The sequence below is a fragment of the Corvus cornix genome, chromosome 6 (assembly GCF_000738735.6).
Source record: "Corvus cornix cornix isolate S_Up_H32 chromosome 6, ASM73873v5, whole genome shotgun sequence".
NCBI lineage: Eukaryota > Metazoa > Chordata > Aves > Passeriformes > Corvidae > Corvus > Corvus cornix.
The window spans coordinates 35,417,524-35,437,626 of NC_046336.1; the positions used below are offsets into that span (position 1 = coordinate 35,417,524).

Genomic DNA, 20,103 nt, shown 5'->3' on the forward strand with positions numbered 1-20,103 from the left:
GTATAACAAGAAACATCATCACTTCTAAACCAGAAGATCTGCTACTGGAAATGCATTTTAGACTTTGATCTTCCCTTGCAATAACTTAATTATGTCTCTTGTAGTAAATAAATAAAACCATCACTGAAATGGGAAGCTGGAAACTTTCTTCAGCAATACCAATTAAACCACTTTATCAATGGAAATCACTTCAGAACATCCAGAGTTATTTGACTCTGCCTAAACAGTATTTAACCGGCCTCCACAAACAAATTCTGGGCAACTGCACTTTTTAAACTGTGGTGTTACCTAATGATGTATATGTTCTGTATCTCAGGGTGTTTACACCTGCCACCCCACCCTGCAGCCAGTTCAAATAGGGCTGTCTCCAGAGGGATGCAGAGCACTGCTCCATGCACCAGCCAGGGGTGACAACCCATCCTCTGCCACCGCCGTGTGCCACATCACCATCTCCTCCGGGCTGGCCATCTCTTCCCTGCACCGCCCATCCTCCCCAGGGGCTGACATCTCCCTGTGTCCTCCTGCAGGAGCTGTGCCACCTCTCAGCTGGGCTGGCTGCCTTCACTTCTGTGCAGGTGAGTGGGGGAAAAGCCTGGGCAGAGCCGGGCCTAAGCCTGGCTGGGAATGGCACTCAGCTCATGGCACTTAGGGCCCATGCTTGCCTCGGAACAGGGGACCCCAATCTGATTTGCTGGGTCAGTTCTAGAGGCTGGTCCAGCCTGATTTTTCTTTGCCCAGTGGCCTTGTGGTCTCTGATGTCTACAGTTGTTGGAGCAAGCAACCCTGCCCAGACCTTCCCGTACCTGTTTGGGATACCTGATGCCCACACCTGTGTGCAGAACCTGCTGCTCCCATCTGCCTCCACCACCTCCCGTGGCAGCTGCAGTCTCCAGCACGCTGAGTGAGGGGTTTTTAAGCTGTGTTAAACCCAGTATCATTAAGGGATGTCTAGGTCTGCTGGAAGACACATCTCTCCCCATTTTGCATGTAGACTTGCTCTTAAAAATGTCGTTCTCTGAAATAACTTTAATCAATTCTCACCTTTTTCACAATGACCAAGAAGGGCAAGTAGTTAGAGATTTTCTTGTCATGATTTTATTTCTATTTAGGGAGAGAAGGCAGTGCTGGATCTTACTCGTCCTCCCTCTCCCTCCTGGGGAGGCTTGGGCAGTGGTGTTAACACTGCCAAAGTGGTGTAAATAGTGGTGATGCAAACAGCAGGGTGATGGGACAGAGCTCTCCCTCTTGGCCATCCCCTTTCCCGGGAAGAGAGAGTGGAGAAGTGGTGCTGCACGGTCACTGATAGGACAAGTAACACCCCACGTCCTTTTGTGTTGGAAGGAGGCCACATTGGATGGAGCTCTGAGCAACCTGGGGTGGTGTAAGGGGGTTGGAATGAGAGGGGCTTTAAGGTCCCTCCCAGCCCTAACCATTCTGTGATTCCATGATTTTAACCTCTTGCAGTTCCCAGTGGTCTGCAGAGCACTGCAAGGATTGTTGCCTGGCCTCTTGCAGGAATTCCTGAAGGTCTGTCCCACCTCCCTGTGGAAGGATCCCTGCTGAGGTGTGTTTCCTGAGCCACCCCATGGGCATTAACGCTTTTAAGTGGTCATCTAGGCCACCAGGCCGAGTCTGGGTCCTACCTGAGTGTTTCCCTGCCCACATCTCTCCTCTCCCTGCTGGACATCGCCCCTGCTTCCCTGGCACTGACTCTGGGGGTGTGTTGTTCCAGGTGCAGCGAGGATGTGGCTGGCTCTAGCTCTGGTGTCCGTGCTCCACGGGATGGCCTCTGGGGAATGCCACTTGAATTCCCGATTTCCTAAGAATCCGGAAGCAGGGATGAACATCGTAAGTGTGATGGCTTCGGAGCAGAGGCAGGAAGTGTCTGGGAAACAGCCAGCATTAAATAACGACAGTTAAATGTTACATCTAGGGATTTCCCTGGGGGAGCCCTGAAAACGGCGTTTTTGGCTTTCTTCTCGTTGCAGAGTGAAATGGTCTCCTTCTGGGGCTACCCCAGCGAGGAGTATAACGTGGTGACAGAGGATGGCTACATCCTTCAGCTGAACAGGATTCCTCATGGGAGAGCGAACGCCGGCTGCCAAGGTAAAACTGGTGCCATACAGGACACCCACACCTTGAGCCCTTCACTGGGACACCAGGGCTGGTGGGAGAGGGTTTGCAAGGCTCCCCGAGGCTTGGCATCTGTAGCATCAGTTCTGACGGACCAGGATTTGCAGGGAAGGCTGATCCCTTGCCGGGGATGTTCCCTCACCCTTCCTGGAGCCCTGAGCACTGACGGTCAGGCTGCAATCCCAGCAGAGAGAGGCAGCCCATCCATCCTGGGCATAAAGCTTGGGGTTTTTTCCTGGGAGCCTGGCTCCCAAAACGTGCTCCTGCAGCTTTTTGGTGGGTCAGCAGACTGGTTTGGTGCTCCCTGAGGAGCCTCCAGGGGATCCTCTTGTCCTGTGAGGGGTGGTAACCGGGAGAGGGGGCTAGATCCATGAGAAAGTGCGTTTTTCCCATCACATCCCCAGGCTCCTCCGTGTTTGCCTGCAGAGCTCCCCGGGCAGCCCAAGTTCTGCCAGCACTCCCAGAGATTTTGGGGCTAACGTAGCAAACCTGCTTTTTAAATGAAATCTAAGGGAACACCAACACAAACCTCCACAGATTTTGGCTGCCATGGGGATAACACTCCATAAACTATCTCAAAAGGTGCCAGACAGCATTAAAAACGCAGAGAGCCATCGTGCTGCCTGTCTTGCAGGTGCGAGACCTGTGGCACTCCTGCAGCATGGTCTCCTGGCAGAAGGCAGCTCCTGGATCACCAACTTGGCCAACAGCAGCCTGGGCTTCATCCTCGCAGATGCTGGCTACGACGTTTGGATAGGAAACAGCAGAGGGAACACCTGGTCCAGGAGACACCTGGCCCTGTCTCCCAAACGGGATGAATTCTGGGCTTTCAGGTAAAATGCGTTTGAGGATCTCAGGAACAGCTGAATTCTGTCAGGGCCACGCTGCCCTAGCTGGGGGATGAGTGAACCAGGCTGGACTGAAGCACATCCAACCCATTTTGAGTGAAAACCCCATGTGAAAACTCAGTAGGATGAAGAAGTTCATGGGGTGGTCCTGCCCTCCCTGCTGGTTTTGTGGTTTGCTGGTGACGGCTGTGCAGGTGTGGGTGCTGCTCCTCTCAGCAGGATGTCTGCTCTTCCCTCTGCAGCTTCGATGAGATGGCTAAGTACGATCTCCCAGCCATGATCAGCTTCATCGAGCAGAAAACAGGACAGAAACAGCTGTATTATATCGGCCATTCCCAAGGCACCACCATAGGTGAGTGGGTCCTTTTGACCACAGCATGAGGTATCTCCATCCCCTCTGAGATTTGTAACATCACCCACTGAAATTAAACTGTGAGCATGAGTGCCTTGAAAGAGTAAACCATTTTTTTTTTTCTGCTTCCCCCCTCCCCCTCCCAGGTTTTATAGCCTTTTCCACTATGCCCCAGCTGGCTCAGAAAATCAAGGTGTTCTTGGCTCTGGCACCCGTGACCACGGTGATATTTGCTCAGAGCCCGTTCAGAAAGCTCGCCTTCTTTTCCGACTACGGGCTTAAGGTTGGTCTGCACTATGTTCTGCCCAGCCAAAATGTAGTTTTTCATGGGGATTGTGAAATTACCTGTGGAATATTTCAGGTTGTTTACAGAGAGGGGAGCTCTGCGCTCCACTTTCGTAATGAAGAGAAACACACATCTCACTACAGAACCTTCCAGTCCTGTCCTGAATTTGCTCCCCAGAATGTTCTGGCAGAATCAGAGCCAAAACGTTGGGGAATAAAACTGATGCAGAGGCTGTGGATTGAGCCCTGCCATGAATGTAAGAGATCATGCCCATGGAAAACAAGGAACAGAAGCATTTAATGGGGTGCAAGGGAGGCTTCGCTACGGGCAACCTTAACACAGGGACAAAATAGAAGATGTAAAGTGGTGGTGCCTTGGGGAAAAGCACGACCAGACTTCCTTTTTGATGAGAACGTTTGCAATTTTACAGGAGATGTTCGGCACCAGGGAGTTCCTACCACACACTGCCCTGGGGCAGCTGCTCCTCTCCAGGTTCTGCATCTGCTCAAAGGTCTGCAAGGGCATCCTGGCTATGATTTTCGGGTTTAACTGGAAGAACACAAACATGGTATGTGGGAATAAATCTGCAGAGGGTCCTTCTGAAGGACAAAGCCTTGGCAGTGCCCTGTTTTGCGGAGCCAGGTGAATCCTGTTGTAAAATGTGCTCGTGTCCTCGCAGAGCCGATTCGATGTGTACGCGGGACACAGCCCGGCGGGGTCCTCAGTCCAGAACATCATCCACTGGCTGCAGGTAAGCCTTCCCAGGTTCCTTCCCGTGCCACACAGAGTGGCACTGGTCCCTCGTGGGGAGCCTGCTGTGCTGGTTGCTGTGAGACACACCCTTGTCCGATCTTTGCATGTTTTGTTTTCACCCCTCCACAAAATGCTCGGCAGATTTTTGAGCCGAGCGGCCCCAAAGGAGTGGATCTGTCAAGAGGAACACTTGGAGCTGAGTACCCTGCATCCACAGCAGGCACATTCCAGGGGTCTCGTTTCAGACCAGCTCCACTCCTGCCCTGCAGCCCAAGTGCCATTAGTGGCAGAGATTCTTCTGGACAAGAGCCAATCAAGCTTATTACCGATAAAGCTGCTTATTTCTCCTTCTTCCCCTTGTGGGCATGAGAACAGTCACCACCAGAGCCCTTTGACACTGCAGCTGTGTTCTCCTTTCTCTTGCCCAAGCTAAAAATTTGCACAATTTCTTGTAGCTCGTGGGTTCAGTCCGTGCACCTTCTCTGAGGCGTGTGCCACAGGCTGTACTCAGGGCACAGCTCCTTCCCAGGGTGGAATCCCCGCCCAGGAACCCCAGAAGAACTTTGTGGGGTTTGTAGCAAGAACCTACACTCCATTTTCTGAAGTGCTGCTGCTCAGAGGAGGGATCAAGCCACAGCCACCCTGAACTTTGTATTGCTGCTAGTCCTGTTCCAGTTAGACAAGAGACCTTCAGAGGCTCCTTTCCCCTTTGCTTGTGCAATTCAGGCCAATTCTCCAGCCCACAAGGAATATTTAGGGTTCCAAACCCATTTTCTATAACCTTTTGATTTCTTCCCATCCTGGTGTTACCCACAAACATCAGAAACATAATGTCTGTCCATTTGTCCAAAACCATGACAATAATTACTTGTTCTGGGCTTAGGGCCAGACCTGTGAGATACACTTGAAAAGCCCTGCCCATTCAGTGATGAAACCCAGCTTCTGAGGTTTGACTTTTGAGGGCTGACTGCACCCCCAGGGAACTGTGATCTCACTTAGACCACTGCATGTCTGAATTTGCTGTAGGGAGTCCATGGAGGGGCACTGAGAGCCTTTGACGGGGGGCACATGTACAACAGCCTTCGCTACAGACAGGTGAGGTGCTTCTGATGGCCACAGCCTTCCCTTCCCCCTGGTGTCTTCCCATTCATGCCTCCTGTGGCTCCTTTTAATGTGTTCCTCTCTTCACAAGCTGGAAGTCAGGATCTCTGCTTGGAAAAACTGCGTTTTCCATCCTCAGCTCTATTTTGCAAATACCTTTCAAGTGGGATGAAACATTAGACGCTTTCCACTTGGGGAAATGGTCTCAGGTTACACCAGGCTGAATATTGGGAAAAACTTCGTCTCTGAAATAGTGGTTAAGCCTTAGAACAGAAAAAAAAAAGCTTCTTTCTTCCTTAAACAGGAAAAGTTGTTCAGAACACAGCGTGCTGCTTAAGTGGATTAATTACACCTCAGGTAACAAGAGATGTTGCTGACAAATCACCTCACGGCAAGTCCTCAGGGCGTGGAGCTGAAACAACCCTCCAGAGGGTGTGGAGCTGAAACAACCCTCCAGAGGCGTTTCAGTGTCAAGAACTTGCAGCCAAGCACTTCCCTGCTGTCACTGGGCTGAAGGAAGCGCTGGTGACTGTGTGAGGTGTCACCACAAACCCTGGCAGGGTTCCTGGGAGGGAGCTGCAGAGGTCCCCAGCCCAACCTCCTGCTGGGAGCAGGAGGATCCAAGAGCATTAGATCAGGGCAGCCAGAGTTCTGCCTCCTCATCAAATCCTTCTGTAGTATCAGAACCAGAACTTCTAGCCAGGCAGAACAAATTGGCTAATTAATTTTAATTAAATTCGCTCACTAAATTGTAGCGCACAAGGCCACGCTGCATCTTTACTGAAGTTTCTCTTCTTTCTGGAAGAAAGGAGATCCGGTTTTTACTTCCCTCTGTGCCCAAAGAGCAGCGATGCCTCCTGCACAGTGCATCATCTGGTGCATTCCAGCAGCAACCCCTTCTCCATCTCCTCAGGTGGGGCCGCCGCTCTACGACGTGAAGGACATGGAGGTGCCAACAGCCATCTGGAGCGCGGGGCTGGACTGCCTGGCCGACCCCCGGGACACCGCCCTCCTCCTCCCCCAGGTCAAGAACCTGGTCCACCACAAGCTGATTCCCCATTGGAACCACATGGATTTTGTGCTGGGCCTCGATGCCACCGAGGTTCTGTACCAGGAAATCCTTGACATCATGAAGAAGCATCTGTGAAGATGCTGGTTTGATTCGATACAATTTTTTTTTTTTTTTGCTGGTTTATCTCATAAGATTAAGTGCTGTCTCTGGTGGTATTTGAAATTTCTCTCTATTTGGAACACCTGAATATAGTTGATTAAAATATTCTGCTTTTAACTGGAGCAGTGACAGGGTGGGGCGTTAGGGACTGAGTCCGGAGAGCTGGCCGGATAAAGGACACATACACCGATACGATTAAGCATTGTTCTCCCCTTATTGTTCAACTATGCCAACTTACATCTACTTTTGCAAAGATTCACGCCCAGGCCCTCTAGATGGCCTCTAATGAGGGGGGGAGCCAGGCAGCTGTATACCTTGCCAAGGACTCTCAGGGCTGCCTGCAGTCAGGGGCCTGTTCAGGGGCTTTTCCTCAGCAACCCTGGGTTGTCCAATCTTTCCAGGGGTATCATATGCCCTTGTTCCATAAGGAATCCCTCTACAGTGGGGGAGGAGCCTTCGTGCTATTCCTGGCTGGCACTGCATTGCCTTTCTTTTTCCCCTTTCTTTTCCTCTTTTTCCTTTTTATTTTATTTTTTTCTTCTTTTTTTTGTGCCTTTATCAGTGACACAAAGTTCATTATTGCTGTCTCAGGTCTGGCACTGTTATGCTTAAAACCATCAAGGTGGATCAGAAGGAGATCCAACAGATCTGTGGTAAAAAACACCAGAATTAGGATCCCAGAATGTTTTGGGTGGGAAGGACCTTAAAACTCTTCCAGTGCCACCCGTGCCATGGGCAGGGACACCTCCCACTGTCCCAGGCTGCTCCAAGCCCCAATGTCCAGCCTGGCCTTGGACACTGCCAGGGATCCAGGGGCAGCCCCAGCTGCTCTGGGCACCCTGTGCCAGGGCCTGCCCACCCTCCCAGGGAACAATTCCTTCCCAATATCCCATCTATCCCTGCCCCCTGGCAGTGGGAAGCCACTCCCTGTGTCCTGTTTTTGAGGCCCTTTTAAATAGTTTCTCTCCATCTTTCTCCCTTCAGGTACTAGAAGTACATCTCCCTAGAGATAAAACAGTACCAGTCGTTTTGAATTCAATAAAAATTGTAATTAATCACATTTTTAATGTGGCTGGGTTTGGGCGGTTTTTTTTCCTTTCAATGACTGAGAGGTGAGAAATGAATGAATCCTGAAGAGAAATTACAAGTCAGGCAGTCCAGCATGTGATTCTGGTGTAGAATGAGTAAAGTCCAAATAAAAAGGGGGGGTTAGGGTATTCACAAAGTGTCTGCATCTTAGGGTTTATCTGAGAGGTGATAAGATTGAGTGGTGATCTCAGAGGTGCTGTGATGTGTTGATGATTATTTTCTTTAGCCTGAAAGAAGGGCAGTTATTTTACAGCAATAAAATATTTGGCTGCTCCCGTCACCCAAAATGCTGAGGCCCTCAGATAAACCCCTCAGTGGTGCGACCAGCAGAAGAACCAGCTGCTTTCAGGGAGGGAGAATCCAGCTGTGAGGCAAAGCAATATTTCATGGAGAAATTACTCAAAATCAGGCACTGGTGTAGGGTTGGATTTTCGGTCTGTTGTGCTTCCTTTAAAATTTCCTGGAAGATCTGCATCGCCCTGAGAAGCAGCGTAGATCAGTCAGAGGTTTGGGGGACGCCAGAAAATAAACCTGGGGGAGAGCAGCCGTTCCAAGTGCTGCTGTGGGTTATTTTTGCTACCAGAATTCCTGGCTATAATTTGCTTGGCTGAAGCGAAGGACAGAGATTCCTCCCTGGTGCTGGACATCCTCGTGCCGGCCTTGCTGACCGCTGCAGTGGCCTTTGGGGACAAGCTTCCCAGGGGGACCGTGAGCAAAGCCACCAGCGGTGACACAGCAATGACGTGCTTGTTCCCCTGCTGCTTCCCTCACCGTCCTGCCCTAAGCCTTTCTCCTCTGAGCAGCAAAGGCAGCAAGCAAAATGAGAATTTGATGACGTTTATTTGTGCAAAGAAGCTTGCATTTGTTACAGTTTCCTGGTGTATCACAAAGCCACATCGATGGCAGCAAATAACTCGCGATTTTGGTCTTTTTCCACCCGTTTTCCCCCCAAGTATGCAGCTTCTGCCTCATTCCAGGAAGCTTTCTGTAAAATTGTCTTTTTAGGTAATGCTCGTCACCTAATCTGTTTATTCAGTTTGTTCAAGACAGTCCATTTCCAGTAAATACTTTTCTCTCTACTAAGAGAATTACTTGTAAATTTTATCAGGTGATCAGATTATCGGATTTGGATATTGTTTGCTTTTCTGTCTTTATGAGATTCTCTAAGCATCTTTCTGTAGTACAAATTCTTGCTTAAGTTAATCCTATTTAAACACATCTCTTCTTTTTTTTTTTTTTAAATTCTCTTTCCAGTTCTGCAGCAACAATTTGCCCAAAGCCAAAAACCAAAAAAATTTTAAAATGCGGCCTCGCTTGGTATTTTGCCATGGGGACGAAAGGGCTTTTCCTTGGTTGCTTTGTCTCCTTTTGCTATGCCTAAACATTTTCTTTCCCCTTTAAAAGCCCGAAACAAAGCTGTGACCCAAATCCTGGCTGGAATGAAAATAAATCAGCTGCCAGCAGCGGGAGACATTTGCAGATGAGGCATGTGGCAGGACCCAGGAGGTGTAGGAATAAATGAGTGAAGAACCCCCAAATCGTCCCCTGGGGTCAGGACTGTACAGGGGGGACACCCCAGGGTGACACAGCATTCCCTGCCTCCGCTCCCAGTGGGCACCCGGGCAGCTGGGATACACAGTGCAGACCAAAAGTCCCAAATTACCACTCTGGGAGGGTTTTCCTGTTTGCCATCAGTGCCTGGCACCCGCGTGGTCCCATCCCAGCTGCAGGGGCCGTGGCTGCCCTGACCTCTTCCCAGCCCCGCTCCTGTGGCAGGTCCAGTGACACTGCCACCGTGGGCTGCCACCCTGCTCCTGCCCAGCTGCCCAGTCTGGCCTGCTGGCCCTTGCTGGGAGCACTGGGAAGGCACCAGGGACCGCAGGGCAGTGCAGTGAGGCCATCACCGCCCTGCAGAGGGACAGGAGCTCTGTCATTGCAGGCTGCTCTGGTGGGAAAGGCTGGCTCCACACCTGCTGAGCCAGCAGGTCTGTCCCGGGGCTGGCGGGCCAACGCGTCCCCAGAGAAAAGGCTAAACAAAGAAATAAACAGACAGCCTTTTGCCACGGGGCTCCTGGGAGAGCAAGCCGGCTTTGATGCGGCACCCGTGACAGCCAGACCTGCTGGCCCTGGGCTCCTGAGCTTCTCTGGTGCGGTGAGCAGGTTGAGTCGTTTGTGAAAGAATCGGGAAGCAATATAAACCAGTGCTCGGGACTCTGAGTTCTCACAGGTTTGTGGGTGGAATAACACGAGCCTGGCTTCATTTCACTTGAAAAAGGCACCTGAAGTGTGCTGTTTGAAGGTGCAGCCTTAAACACAGGTGTGACCCACCCTCCTCAGCCTCAGGACTGCGTTGCAAATCGCTGGCAACAGCCTCCCAATCCCGTGTGCCAATTCCTTACTTTTGCCAACCTGTTATTAGGCAATCTATTGACAGACTGACTTCGAAGTGAATCCCTCTCCTTTCCCTCTTCAGGTCAGAGGTTGGAATATCTTTGCAGAGCCTGAGCTGGGCTCAGTGTTGTGCAGAGCCCCTCAGTGTGGCTGGTGCTGGTGCTGGTGCTGGTGCTGGTGCTGGTGCTGGTGGCACCACCAGCTGCCTTCCTTACAGGGATCTTATGACGCTTTGAGCCCAGCTTTGCAGCCCCACAAGCTGCTCAGCTGACGTCAGTTTGGGTTAGAGAGCAATGCTTTATCCTTTAAACATATTTATCTCTCTGTTAAAGGGCGGGGGATGCAGAGGTTGCAAATTAATCCCACTGAGGTTTAATCCACCCAGACCATCAGCATTTTTATTTTCTTTGGATTGGAGGTCCTAAAACCTTCTGCTGTGGGTGTCATCTGCCACGTGCAGAGACTTGCAGGCAGAATCCTGCACAGCTCCACAAACCACTGCTGGCCAGCACGTGTAATAGAGAGATGGGTCTGACATAAATAACCTGCAATAAACAGAATAAACGAATCCCATGTAATGAACAGATGGGGCTGCTGGGCTGAGCATGAGCATGCCCACCACACCTGAGGAGTGGCTCTGCTGGCTGGGCAGGCATCAGCGAGGTGGGGAGATGGCACCAGCATCTCTGTGCCTTGGAAAACCTAGAGCTGCTCTTTCTGACCATCCACCTGATCGGGTTTTCACTCCGAGCTTTTTCTCCAGAGTCCTGGAGTGGCTGACAAGATAGAGGTAGCTCAGTTCTCATCACTGGGCTGCACCAAGGATGCCCTGTTGATGCAGATGATCTTTCTGATGCCAGCTTCTGGCAATACCCTGCCATTCCCATCCCTGGCAAGGTGAAAGGCACAGACAGAGGACTCACCCATCCTGGTGCTGGGCTGCTCTGCTCCTACAAGCTGGCAGATGAATGGCTTTGGTGATTGAAGGGGTTATCTCTGAGCAGTCCTGCTGATAAGGTAGAATCCAGAAAGTGAGATGCTCAGCCTTGCCAGCTGTCCTCAGAGCTCAAAACTAAGTCATGGCATTATCAATTCCTGCCCTGTTTAATGCAGCACAAATCTAGGCCAAAAAATAAAAACATATATACCTTTGATTCCAGAGAGTCAGTAACAAGTTAGCCCCTCCAGGGTAAACAGAGTGGCTGAAATTTACTCCTCTAGCCCTGACCTTCTTTTTCATTTCAACAGTAAGGAGCTAAACAGGATGAGCAAGAAAAGCTTGGCAAGGAGCTGTGTGATTGGAGAGGGATAGCTGGGTGGATTTGTGAGGTGAGGAAGGGCTCGGCCTCTCTGAGCTCTCCTCGCACATTTCATCACCAGCAAATCACCAGGTTTTGAACTTTACTCAGCGCAGCGAGGAGGATCTGGTGAGGAGAATCTCCTGCTTCTCTGCCCTTTGCCAGCTGTGCCCAGCTCAGAGCCCCCCGGGCCAGATGTGGCCTCTTTCCACCAGTGGCTGTCACAAGGTCACTTTCCTCCCCTCCCATGCCTAAACCCACAAACCACAGCACGCGCTCAATTCCTGGAGTAAAAATTCGCACTGGCAATGCTCTGAGCCAGCAAAGGCTGAGAAGAAACCCCAACACAGCGGATCTCCTGCAAACCCAGCAAGCCCAGCAAGCCAAGGGCTGGAGCTTGGCCGTGCTGCAAGACTTTATTGCAATCTCTATGCTCACAGAGGGCAGGCAGAAATCCCAGCATTGCTTTTAAAAGCATTGAATCAGTGTGGAACAGAGGCACAGGAGACATTTTTAAGGAGGGCATCCCTCACACAAAGCCCGTGCCCCCAGGCAGGTGGGAACGGGTGGCTCCTCCATCCTGGGGCAGCACGTGGATGGATTCATAGATGGATTCATGGATGGACTCATGGACGGATTCAACCAATTGATTCATGGATGGATTCAATCAGTGGATTCATGGATGGATTCAATCAATAGATTCATGGATGGGTTCACAGATGGATTCATGGATGGATTCATAGATGGATTTATAGATGGATTCATGGATGGATTCATGGACGGATTCATGGACGGATTCAACCAATTGATTCATGGATGGATTCAATCAGTGGATTCATGGATGGGTTCATGGATGGATTCAATCAATGGATTCATGGATGGGTTCATGGATGGATTCATAGATGGATTCATGGATGGATTTAATCAATAGATTCATAGATGGATTCATGGATGGATTTATAGATGGATTCACAGATGGATTCAATCAATAGATTCATGGATGGATTTATAGATGGATTCACAGATGGATTCAATCAATGGATTCATAGATGGGTTCATAGGTGGATTCATGGATGGATTCAACCAATAGATTCGTGGATGGGTTCATGGACAGATTCGATCAATGGACTCATGGATGGATTAATGGATGGGTTCATGGATGGATTCATGGATGGATTCAATCAATAGATTCATGGATGGATTAATGGATGGATTTATAGATAGGTTCATGGATGGATTTATAGATGGATTCACAGATGGATTCAATCAATGGATTCATGGACGGATTCAGTCAATAGATTCGTGGATGGGTTCATGGATGGATTCAATCAATGGACTCATGGATGGATTCATGGATTGGTTCATGGATGGATTCAATCGATGGATTCATCGATGGATTCATGGATGGATTCATGGATGGATTCATGGATGGATTCAATCAATGGATTCATGGATGGGTTCATGGATGGATTCATGGATGGGTTCATGGATGGATTCATGGACGGGTTCAATCAATAAATTCATGGATGGATTCAATCAATGGATTCAATCAATGGATTCATGGATGAATTCATGGATGGGTTCAATCAATGGATTCAGTCAATGGATTCATGGGCAGATTCATGGGTTTTCCTCCATCAGGGCCACCATGCGCCTGTACATGCGCTGTGGGGCGTTCAGGCCCCAGTGGTGGTCAAAGTGGTTCCAGTTGGGGAAGTGCTCATGGTGGACAATGTTGGCGAGGCGGGACAGCAAGAGCTGGGTCTCTACAGGGGGACTCACCCAGTCGTTCCCCCCGCTCCACAGGGCCACGGGCACCCTCATGGCTTCGATCCTGTAAAAGGGCGGTATCGGCTGGGAAGGAGAAAAGCACTCCTGTTATTTGGGGCTCTGGTGGATGGGGTGTGATCCCCCATCCCGATCCCAGCCAGCCCCATCCCATTCACCTGGTTGTATTTCTCCATGTTTCTCAGCCCGTAGTCAAACTGCTTGAACTCCCCAGTTTTGGCAGTCTGGAAGGCAGAGGCAAAGGGTTAATCCAGGTAATGCCCTGGATCAGCCCGCTCGACAGCTGTGGCTTTTGAGACACCTTGGTGCTGCAGCTTAAAAATCCCTTTTATCTCTTGGCTTTGATTCTACCTCCTTACCCGTCTCCAGAGTGAATGAAGCAGCATTTGAAAATACCATGTTCACAGATGAAAAGAAAGAAAAGTTGAAGTAGTTATAAAATCAGAGTCTCTACCTGTCCCCAGTGCAGAAGAGTTTTTACTGATGTGTAGTCTGGAAAATGAGATATGTATACATCCAGTCGGCTCTACGGGAAAAAGAAAGTATTTTCAAAGTGAGTTGGGAAGGATGAGAATCTGTCTAGGCAAAAAACCTCAAACATTCTCCCTATCACTGCAATATAAAAGTTACATGCTCTTTGTTCTTTAGCAGCTTTATTCTGCTCAGAGCTACAAGTAGCTTTCAAAGGCAAGCCACTTAATCAGTATTTTAGAGTGCAAATACAACTGGTCCAGTCATTCTTTGGTTATTTTCTTCTGTAAACTTGTTGCATGTCAGCTGAGAATGAGGCAGGAGTTTCCTTTCCCTAAGGGACGAGAGCACGAGTGATTCTCTCTTAGCAAAGACTCTGTTAGGTTTAACACCCTGACACCACTGGAGGAAATCTCCAAATAACCGCTGCCTTTTGCACCTTGTTTTGGGGATTTGCACTCATTTTTGTGTCTCATTAACTATCTCCAGGTGTCTGGGAAGACCAGAGAGGGTTGTGACCTGGACGGAGAGTCTGGTGCACCCACCAGGTTCAGGTTATTCCAGTTGTACCCTCCAACGAGGAAGATCTCGTTGGCACACGCTTCGGCTACCAGTGGCCTGCTGCACTTCTCAGCCAGGAGGATCTTCTCCCTCCTCCCCACCAGAACCAGCTCTCTGGTTCCAAACAGTCCCTGCAAGAGCACGAGGGATGATGTCAGGAGCTCCAGCACCCACCAGAGGCGCAGGGTCAGTGCACAGTGGCAATGCAGGGGGCAGGAGTTGCCAAAAGCCCCTGGATTTCGGGAGTAACAACACACAGACCCCTCCCGTACCTTCAGTGCCAGGTCTGGCAGAAAGGCTAACTTTAGCACGGGGCCCCGGGTGTGGTGGAAGGTGTACAGAGGAGACAGGGCAAAGAAGAGTTTGATTTTCTCAGCCAGGCGTGGCAAGCTGGAAAACGCTATGAAACCTGGAAAGCAGGATGAGATCACAATGAGAACCCCAGCTTACCCCAGACCCCGTGTTTGAGGTGCAGGGTTTGAACAAAAAAAACACTCCTGGATGCCAGCACAGCCTGGGATAGATGGGCAGGACGTGGCAAACCCCTCCCACACAGCCTCCGCTTTGGGATGGACATTGATGCCTCTTGCCCTGCTCCCCCCACCGCCCTCTCCTCCCCCTCCTCACTCACCCAGGGAGTTGCCCTGAGCGTGGCCGATGTAGAACAGCCTCTCTTGCTCAGTTTGCATCAGGATGAAGCCCACCATGGCCGGGAGGTCGTACATGGCCATCTCGTGGAAGCTGCGTGGCAAAGGGAGAGCCTAGAGGAGATTCCCACCTCCCAACCCCCCACGGACGCCAGGGGCTCAGCGCTGACAGCCCAGCACCCCAGCCCCGTCCTTGGTGGGCTCTGACCTGAAATCCCAGAACTCCTCGGAGGCGATGGACAGGTTGAGGTGCCGGCGGGACCAGCTGTTGCCCCGGTTGTTCCCGATCCAGACGTCATATCCCGCGTCCGCCAGGATGAAGGCCAGGCTGCTGTCAGGGAAATTGTCCACCCAGTCACCACCATCCAGGCAAAACCCATGCACTATCAGCACAGGCAGCTTGGATCCTGGAAGAGGAGATATCAGGTAGCTGGCAGAAGAAGACGCCTTTCCCATATGGAAATAAAACACCCCTGTGCATCTTGATACTGCTTTCTGCAGGCTGCACATTAAACATTCCCTTCTCCCATTGTTTCTCTGGTTATGCCAGTGGTTTTTTGTGTTTGGGGGGCTTTTGCCATTCCAGGCCCTGAGCCTGGACCTTGGACCAGGGGTTTGCTGCAGGGGAGAAGCCACTGGGGCTTGCTGAGTCACACTGCCCCTTCTCAGGTGCAGCAAAACACAACGCTGAGCTCCTGAATCCCCAGGGACAGCTCAAGGCAGCCAGGAAAAAACACCTCATCCCTCTTCCAGCTGCCCAAACCATGCCTGAAGGCACAGGCATTCCCACTGGTTCCTCTTGCATCTGGGCAGTGGGCAGGGTCACAGCTGGTACCCCTTGGTGAGGCTGAGCCCACCTGAGGGCCCAGGGTCCCCCCTGCCGTGGGGAATCCGGTTGAGGCTCAGGAAGTAGCCGTCCTCTGTCATCACGTCGTACTCCTCGCTGGGATACCCATGGAAAAGGATCTTCTGGCTCTGCAGGGACAAGGGTGCAAGGGCAGAGGGGGACCCAGCTCCCTGTGCCTGCCTCAGCTTCACCCTCTCCTGCCACCCACGTTCCCCAGAGTCACCCACGTTCCCCGGTGTCACCCATGTTCTCCAATGTCACCCACATTCCCTGGTGTCACCCACGTTCCCCGGTGTCACCCACGTTCCCCAGTGTCACCCACATTCCCCAGTGTCACCCATGTTCCCTGGTATCATCCACATTCCCCAGTGTCACCCACATTCCCCAGTGTCACCCATGTTCCCTGGTATCACCCACATTCCCCAGTGTCACCCACGTTCTCCAGTGTCACCCACATTCCCCAATGTCACCCACATTCTCCGGTGTCGCCCATGTTCCCCGGTGTCACCCACATTCCCCAGTGTCACCCACGTTCCCCAGTGTCACCCACGTTCTCCAGTGTCACCCACATTCCCTGGTGTCACCCACATTCCCCGGTGTCACCCACGTTCCCCAGTGTCACCCACATTCCCCAGTGTCACCCACATTCCCTGGTGTCACCCACATTCCCCAGTGTCACCCACATTCCCTGGTGTCACCCACGTTCCCCAGTGTCACCCACATTCCCCAGTATCACCCACGTTCTCCAGTGTCACCCACATTCCCTGGTGTCACCCATGTTCCCCGGTGTCACCTACATTCCCTGGTGTCACCCACATTCCCCAGTGTCACCCATGTTCTCCAATGTCACCCACATTCCCTGGTGTCACCCACATTCCCCAGTGTCACCCATGTTCTCCAATGTCACCCACATTCCCTGGTGTCACCCACGTTCCCCAGTGTCACCCATGTTCCCCGGTGTCACCCACATCCCCCAGTGTCACCCACATTCCCCAGTGTCACCCATGTTCCCCAGTGTCACCCACATTCCCTGGTGTCACCCACGTTCCCCAGTGTCACCCACGTTCCCCAGTGTCACCCACATTCTTCAGTGTCACCCACATTCTCCAGTGTCACCCACGTTCCCCGGTGTCACCCACATTCCCCAATGTCACCCACATTCCCTGGTGTCACCCACATTCCCCAGTGTCACCCACGTTCCCCAGTGTCACCCACATTCCCCAGTGTCACCCACATTCTCCAGTGTCACCCACATTCCCCAGTGTCACCCACGTTCCCCGGTGTCACCTCCATCGGAAGGAACTAGAGGAAGAGCAGGAAGAGGCCAAGCCCAAGCTGAGGGCATGAAGTGAGTGACACCAGTGCAAATATGGGGGATTTTTGATGTCCCAAGCCCCCCAGACGAGGCCAGGTGAAGCTGTCGGGGCGGGGTGAGCAGAGCTGGTCCCTTGGGAAGGACTTTGGGCACACCACACACGGGTCCCGCAGGGGGTGGTGGCCCTCCCAGCACTTACGATGTTCATGAACCTCTCAGGGTTGTACACTTCTTCAGCACCTGGGATGGCATCTTCCAGTCCCTGGGCCAGGCACAGGGCCACCAGCAGCAGCCGCATCTCACCCGTCCGCAGCACCTGGGGGAGAGCGGGGCTGGCTGAGCAGGGCTGCGCGTGCTCCAGAGGCACAAGGAACACCGTGCAGCCCCAGCACAGCCCAAGCCTGATGCTGCCACAGGGAGCAGGTGTCTACAACCCCCTGTGCACTTTGGAACCCACCCCAAGCCTCTCTTGCTGACCATTCCCATTCAGTCCAGTTCCAGCTGCAGTGTGGGACAAGCAGCCTCCCGCCACCCCCTGCCTGGGATAAGCATCAGGGTGCTCCCAGGGAAGTCCTTAGGCTTTCAGGAAAAGCATTTCAGGGGAAGAATCCTCCCCCAAAAAGGAGGGGTGGTGTCAGAGCTCCATCCTGCAGGAGCTTCCCTGCTCCACCCATGCCTTGGATGCTTTATAGCTCCTTGCCAGGTGCTCCTGGATCGCCCTGCCAACCACAGCACCCAGCCCAAGGCATTCCAGACTCAAGGACAGATTTTCCAAAGTCCATTTCCCTGATGATCAAGTCACAGGAGCTGAAGATGGCTCTCTGCCTCCCAGAGTGTATTTTCCCAGTAGCCTTATTGCATGGAAAGCTTTCCTGGGCTGCTCAGGAAAATGGGAACACCCCCCCCACACACTGCAGAGCACCATGTGGGTCACAGGAAAAGCTCCCTCTCACCCAGGAAAACAAAGTGCTAACTCAGGCCTTGCTCTGTGTTCCAGCCCACCACCACCACCTCGGTGCCTCCATCTCCACGTGCAGGTGAGAAGGGGTGTCCTGGGGTGAAGCTGCTCTGGTGGCTGAGGGGAGGAGAGGTCGGACTGCCCATGCTCCTGCAGGCAAACCACACCACTAAACCTGACCTCCCCTTGTCCTGCCCAGCTGCCCAACACCACTGGCCACGACTGCAGGCTGGGCTCAGTGCCAATCACCACATTTAGATGCTTTTGGTTCTCCAACCTGCGTGTGGAACAAAGGTGGGCAGGACAGCAGGAACGCAGGAGCTGCAGTGGCCGCCTCCTCACCCAGCTGAGTTGCACACAGACGCAGGCAAGACATTGCAGGCCATGCCTGGGGACATCAGGGACTGACCAAATTGCTGAAATAACCACTTCAGTGTGGATTACAAGGGACAGAGGAGGCAGGCCTGCTCAGGAATCAGGAGATGCCAGAACAACATGATCCTCACTGCTGTTTGCTTGTTGCTAAACCCACAGGAGTTTCACACCAATTGCATCCTCTTGTTGAGCTTGTCACTTAGGAAAGGGCTTCTTTCCCTTGAGGCGACATCCCCTGCCCAGAGAGGCATCAAATCCCTGCCAGATTCTGCCCCTGTGGTCCATCTCCCTCAGATCTGCGCCCAACCCTGCACTTCACCACATACAAGGACACCTCCCTCTGCTCCATGACCTGCAACAGCCCACGCCAGGCCTGTGGTTTCTGTGGCTCCTGCACATTCTGTGATGAGAGTTTCCCCCTCCCAATGCCCCCTCTCCCAGCTCCTGAGCTTTGGCACTGAGTTTTCCCACGTGTTGGAGGTCACCCCCATGCCGAAGGCTCTGCTGCCCACCCCAGCGTCACCCAGATGTTATAGTGGCACACCAAGCTGTGCCACAGAGCCCACAGATGTCAGAGAGAGCGCTGGCAGCCAGCATTCAGCAGTGACATAAGCAACTCCTCCTGGTGTCCCAGGGCACAGGCAGCCAGGGTGGAGGAGAGCAGAGGTGGTCCCTGCTCCTCCTCAAAGCTGCTGTTCCCCAGGCACCAGCCCTGGCTAATGCAAGCAAGCCCCTGCACCCCATCCCCTTCAGAGAGACCAGATGGATGCAGACCCAGGAAAATGTCTGACCACCAAGTTCTCCGCACACGAAACGCACAGCTGGAGGGAAAACAAAGCCTCTTCACTCGGCTGGGATCCTTTCTTTCAGCACCAGCCTGGGCTAGAAGGAGAGCAGACACCGCTCACCGACCTGACCTGCTGCTCCAGGCTCTCTGTGCAGTCGGAGGGGTTGGTGGCACCGAGGGAACCAGTCTGTGGCATCGAGGGGACCAATCCTCTGGGCTTATAAAGACACCCAGAGAGGTTGGGACTTGTCCATCAACACCAGGAAGCCCAGTCCCTCCCCAGTCCCACAGCCCAGTGCTCCTCTCCAGCCCGATGAGTCGGACACTGCACCCCAAGCCCCCGGGAGCTCAGCAGCAAAGAGCCACATCCTAAAGGCTGGGCAGTGTCCCCATCACCGGGATCACACAGGCCTTGTGGCGTCCTCCAGCTGGGAGCTGCACTTTTGGCCTTCCTTGGCAGAGGGATTGCAGCTGCTGTGCCTGTGCTCTGGGCTTGCCAGGCTGCTCATCCCGGCTTGCCAGGTGTAGGTCCCTGCTGGTGACACCTGCCAGCTCTGCATGTGAGCACCAGGCTCAGGGACAGGGCTCAGGGACCACGCCTGGGCTGGAAAGAAAAGGGCAGATCTCACCCAGGTAAGGAGGCAGAAATACCACTTTCACCTGACACTGACTGAGTTTTGTCAGCGTGGACATCCCAAGGGTGGAAATCCAAAGGGTGCAAAGCCAGTCTCCCGTGGGCAGGGGTGACAATCAGCCCTCCACGATGGGTCTGAGTCCATGGGCCCCTTCAACCACATTTTCCAGCCCCACCCATCACCCCTCCTCCTGCCAGGAGAGCAATAATGGTGGGAAGGGACCTTTGGAATCTCCATCCCAGCCTGCTGCTCACCCTGGTTTGGGGTGGAATCACTGCTGAGCAATTTCCTCTGTCA

General features: G+C 52.4%; 2 protein-coding genes across 2 annotated transcripts; one reads left to right on the forward strand and one right to left on the reverse strand.

Annotated features, from left to right (window-relative positions):
* The first annotated feature begins 1,765 nt into the window (after positions 1 to 1,765).
* Positions 1,766 to 7,393, forward strand: LOC104695071 (lipase member K-like). The gene is made up of 9 exons (XM_010408637.4): positions 1,766 to 1,848; positions 1,989 to 2,106; positions 2,768 to 2,966; positions 3,224 to 3,333; positions 3,480 to 3,616; positions 4,050 to 4,187; positions 4,299 to 4,370; positions 5,399 to 5,467; positions 6,387 to 7,393. Exons 1-9 carry the CDS (start codon positions 1,783 to 1,785, stop codon positions 6,618 to 6,620), a joined length of 1,143 nt encoding a protein of 380 aa, XP_010406939.2. The 5' UTR covers positions 1,766 to 1,782; the 3' UTR covers positions 6,621 to 7,393.
* A 5,583-nt stretch (positions 7,394 to 12,976) lies between these two features.
* Positions 12,977 to 17,350, reverse strand: LOC104695101 (lipase member M-like). The gene is made up of 9 exons (XM_010408687.3): positions 17,251 to 17,350; positions 15,747 to 15,864; positions 15,098 to 15,296; positions 14,874 to 14,983; positions 14,515 to 14,651; positions 14,227 to 14,373; positions 13,665 to 13,736; positions 13,369 to 13,434; positions 12,977 to 13,276 (listed from the first exon to the last, which is right to left on the reverse strand). Exons 1-9 carry the CDS (start codon positions 17,347 to 17,349, stop codon positions 13,043 to 13,045), a joined length of 1,182 nt encoding a protein of 393 aa, XP_010406989.2. The 5' UTR covers position 17,350; the 3' UTR covers positions 12,977 to 13,042.
* Between the last annotated feature and the right edge of the window lie 2,753 nt (positions 17,351 to 20,103).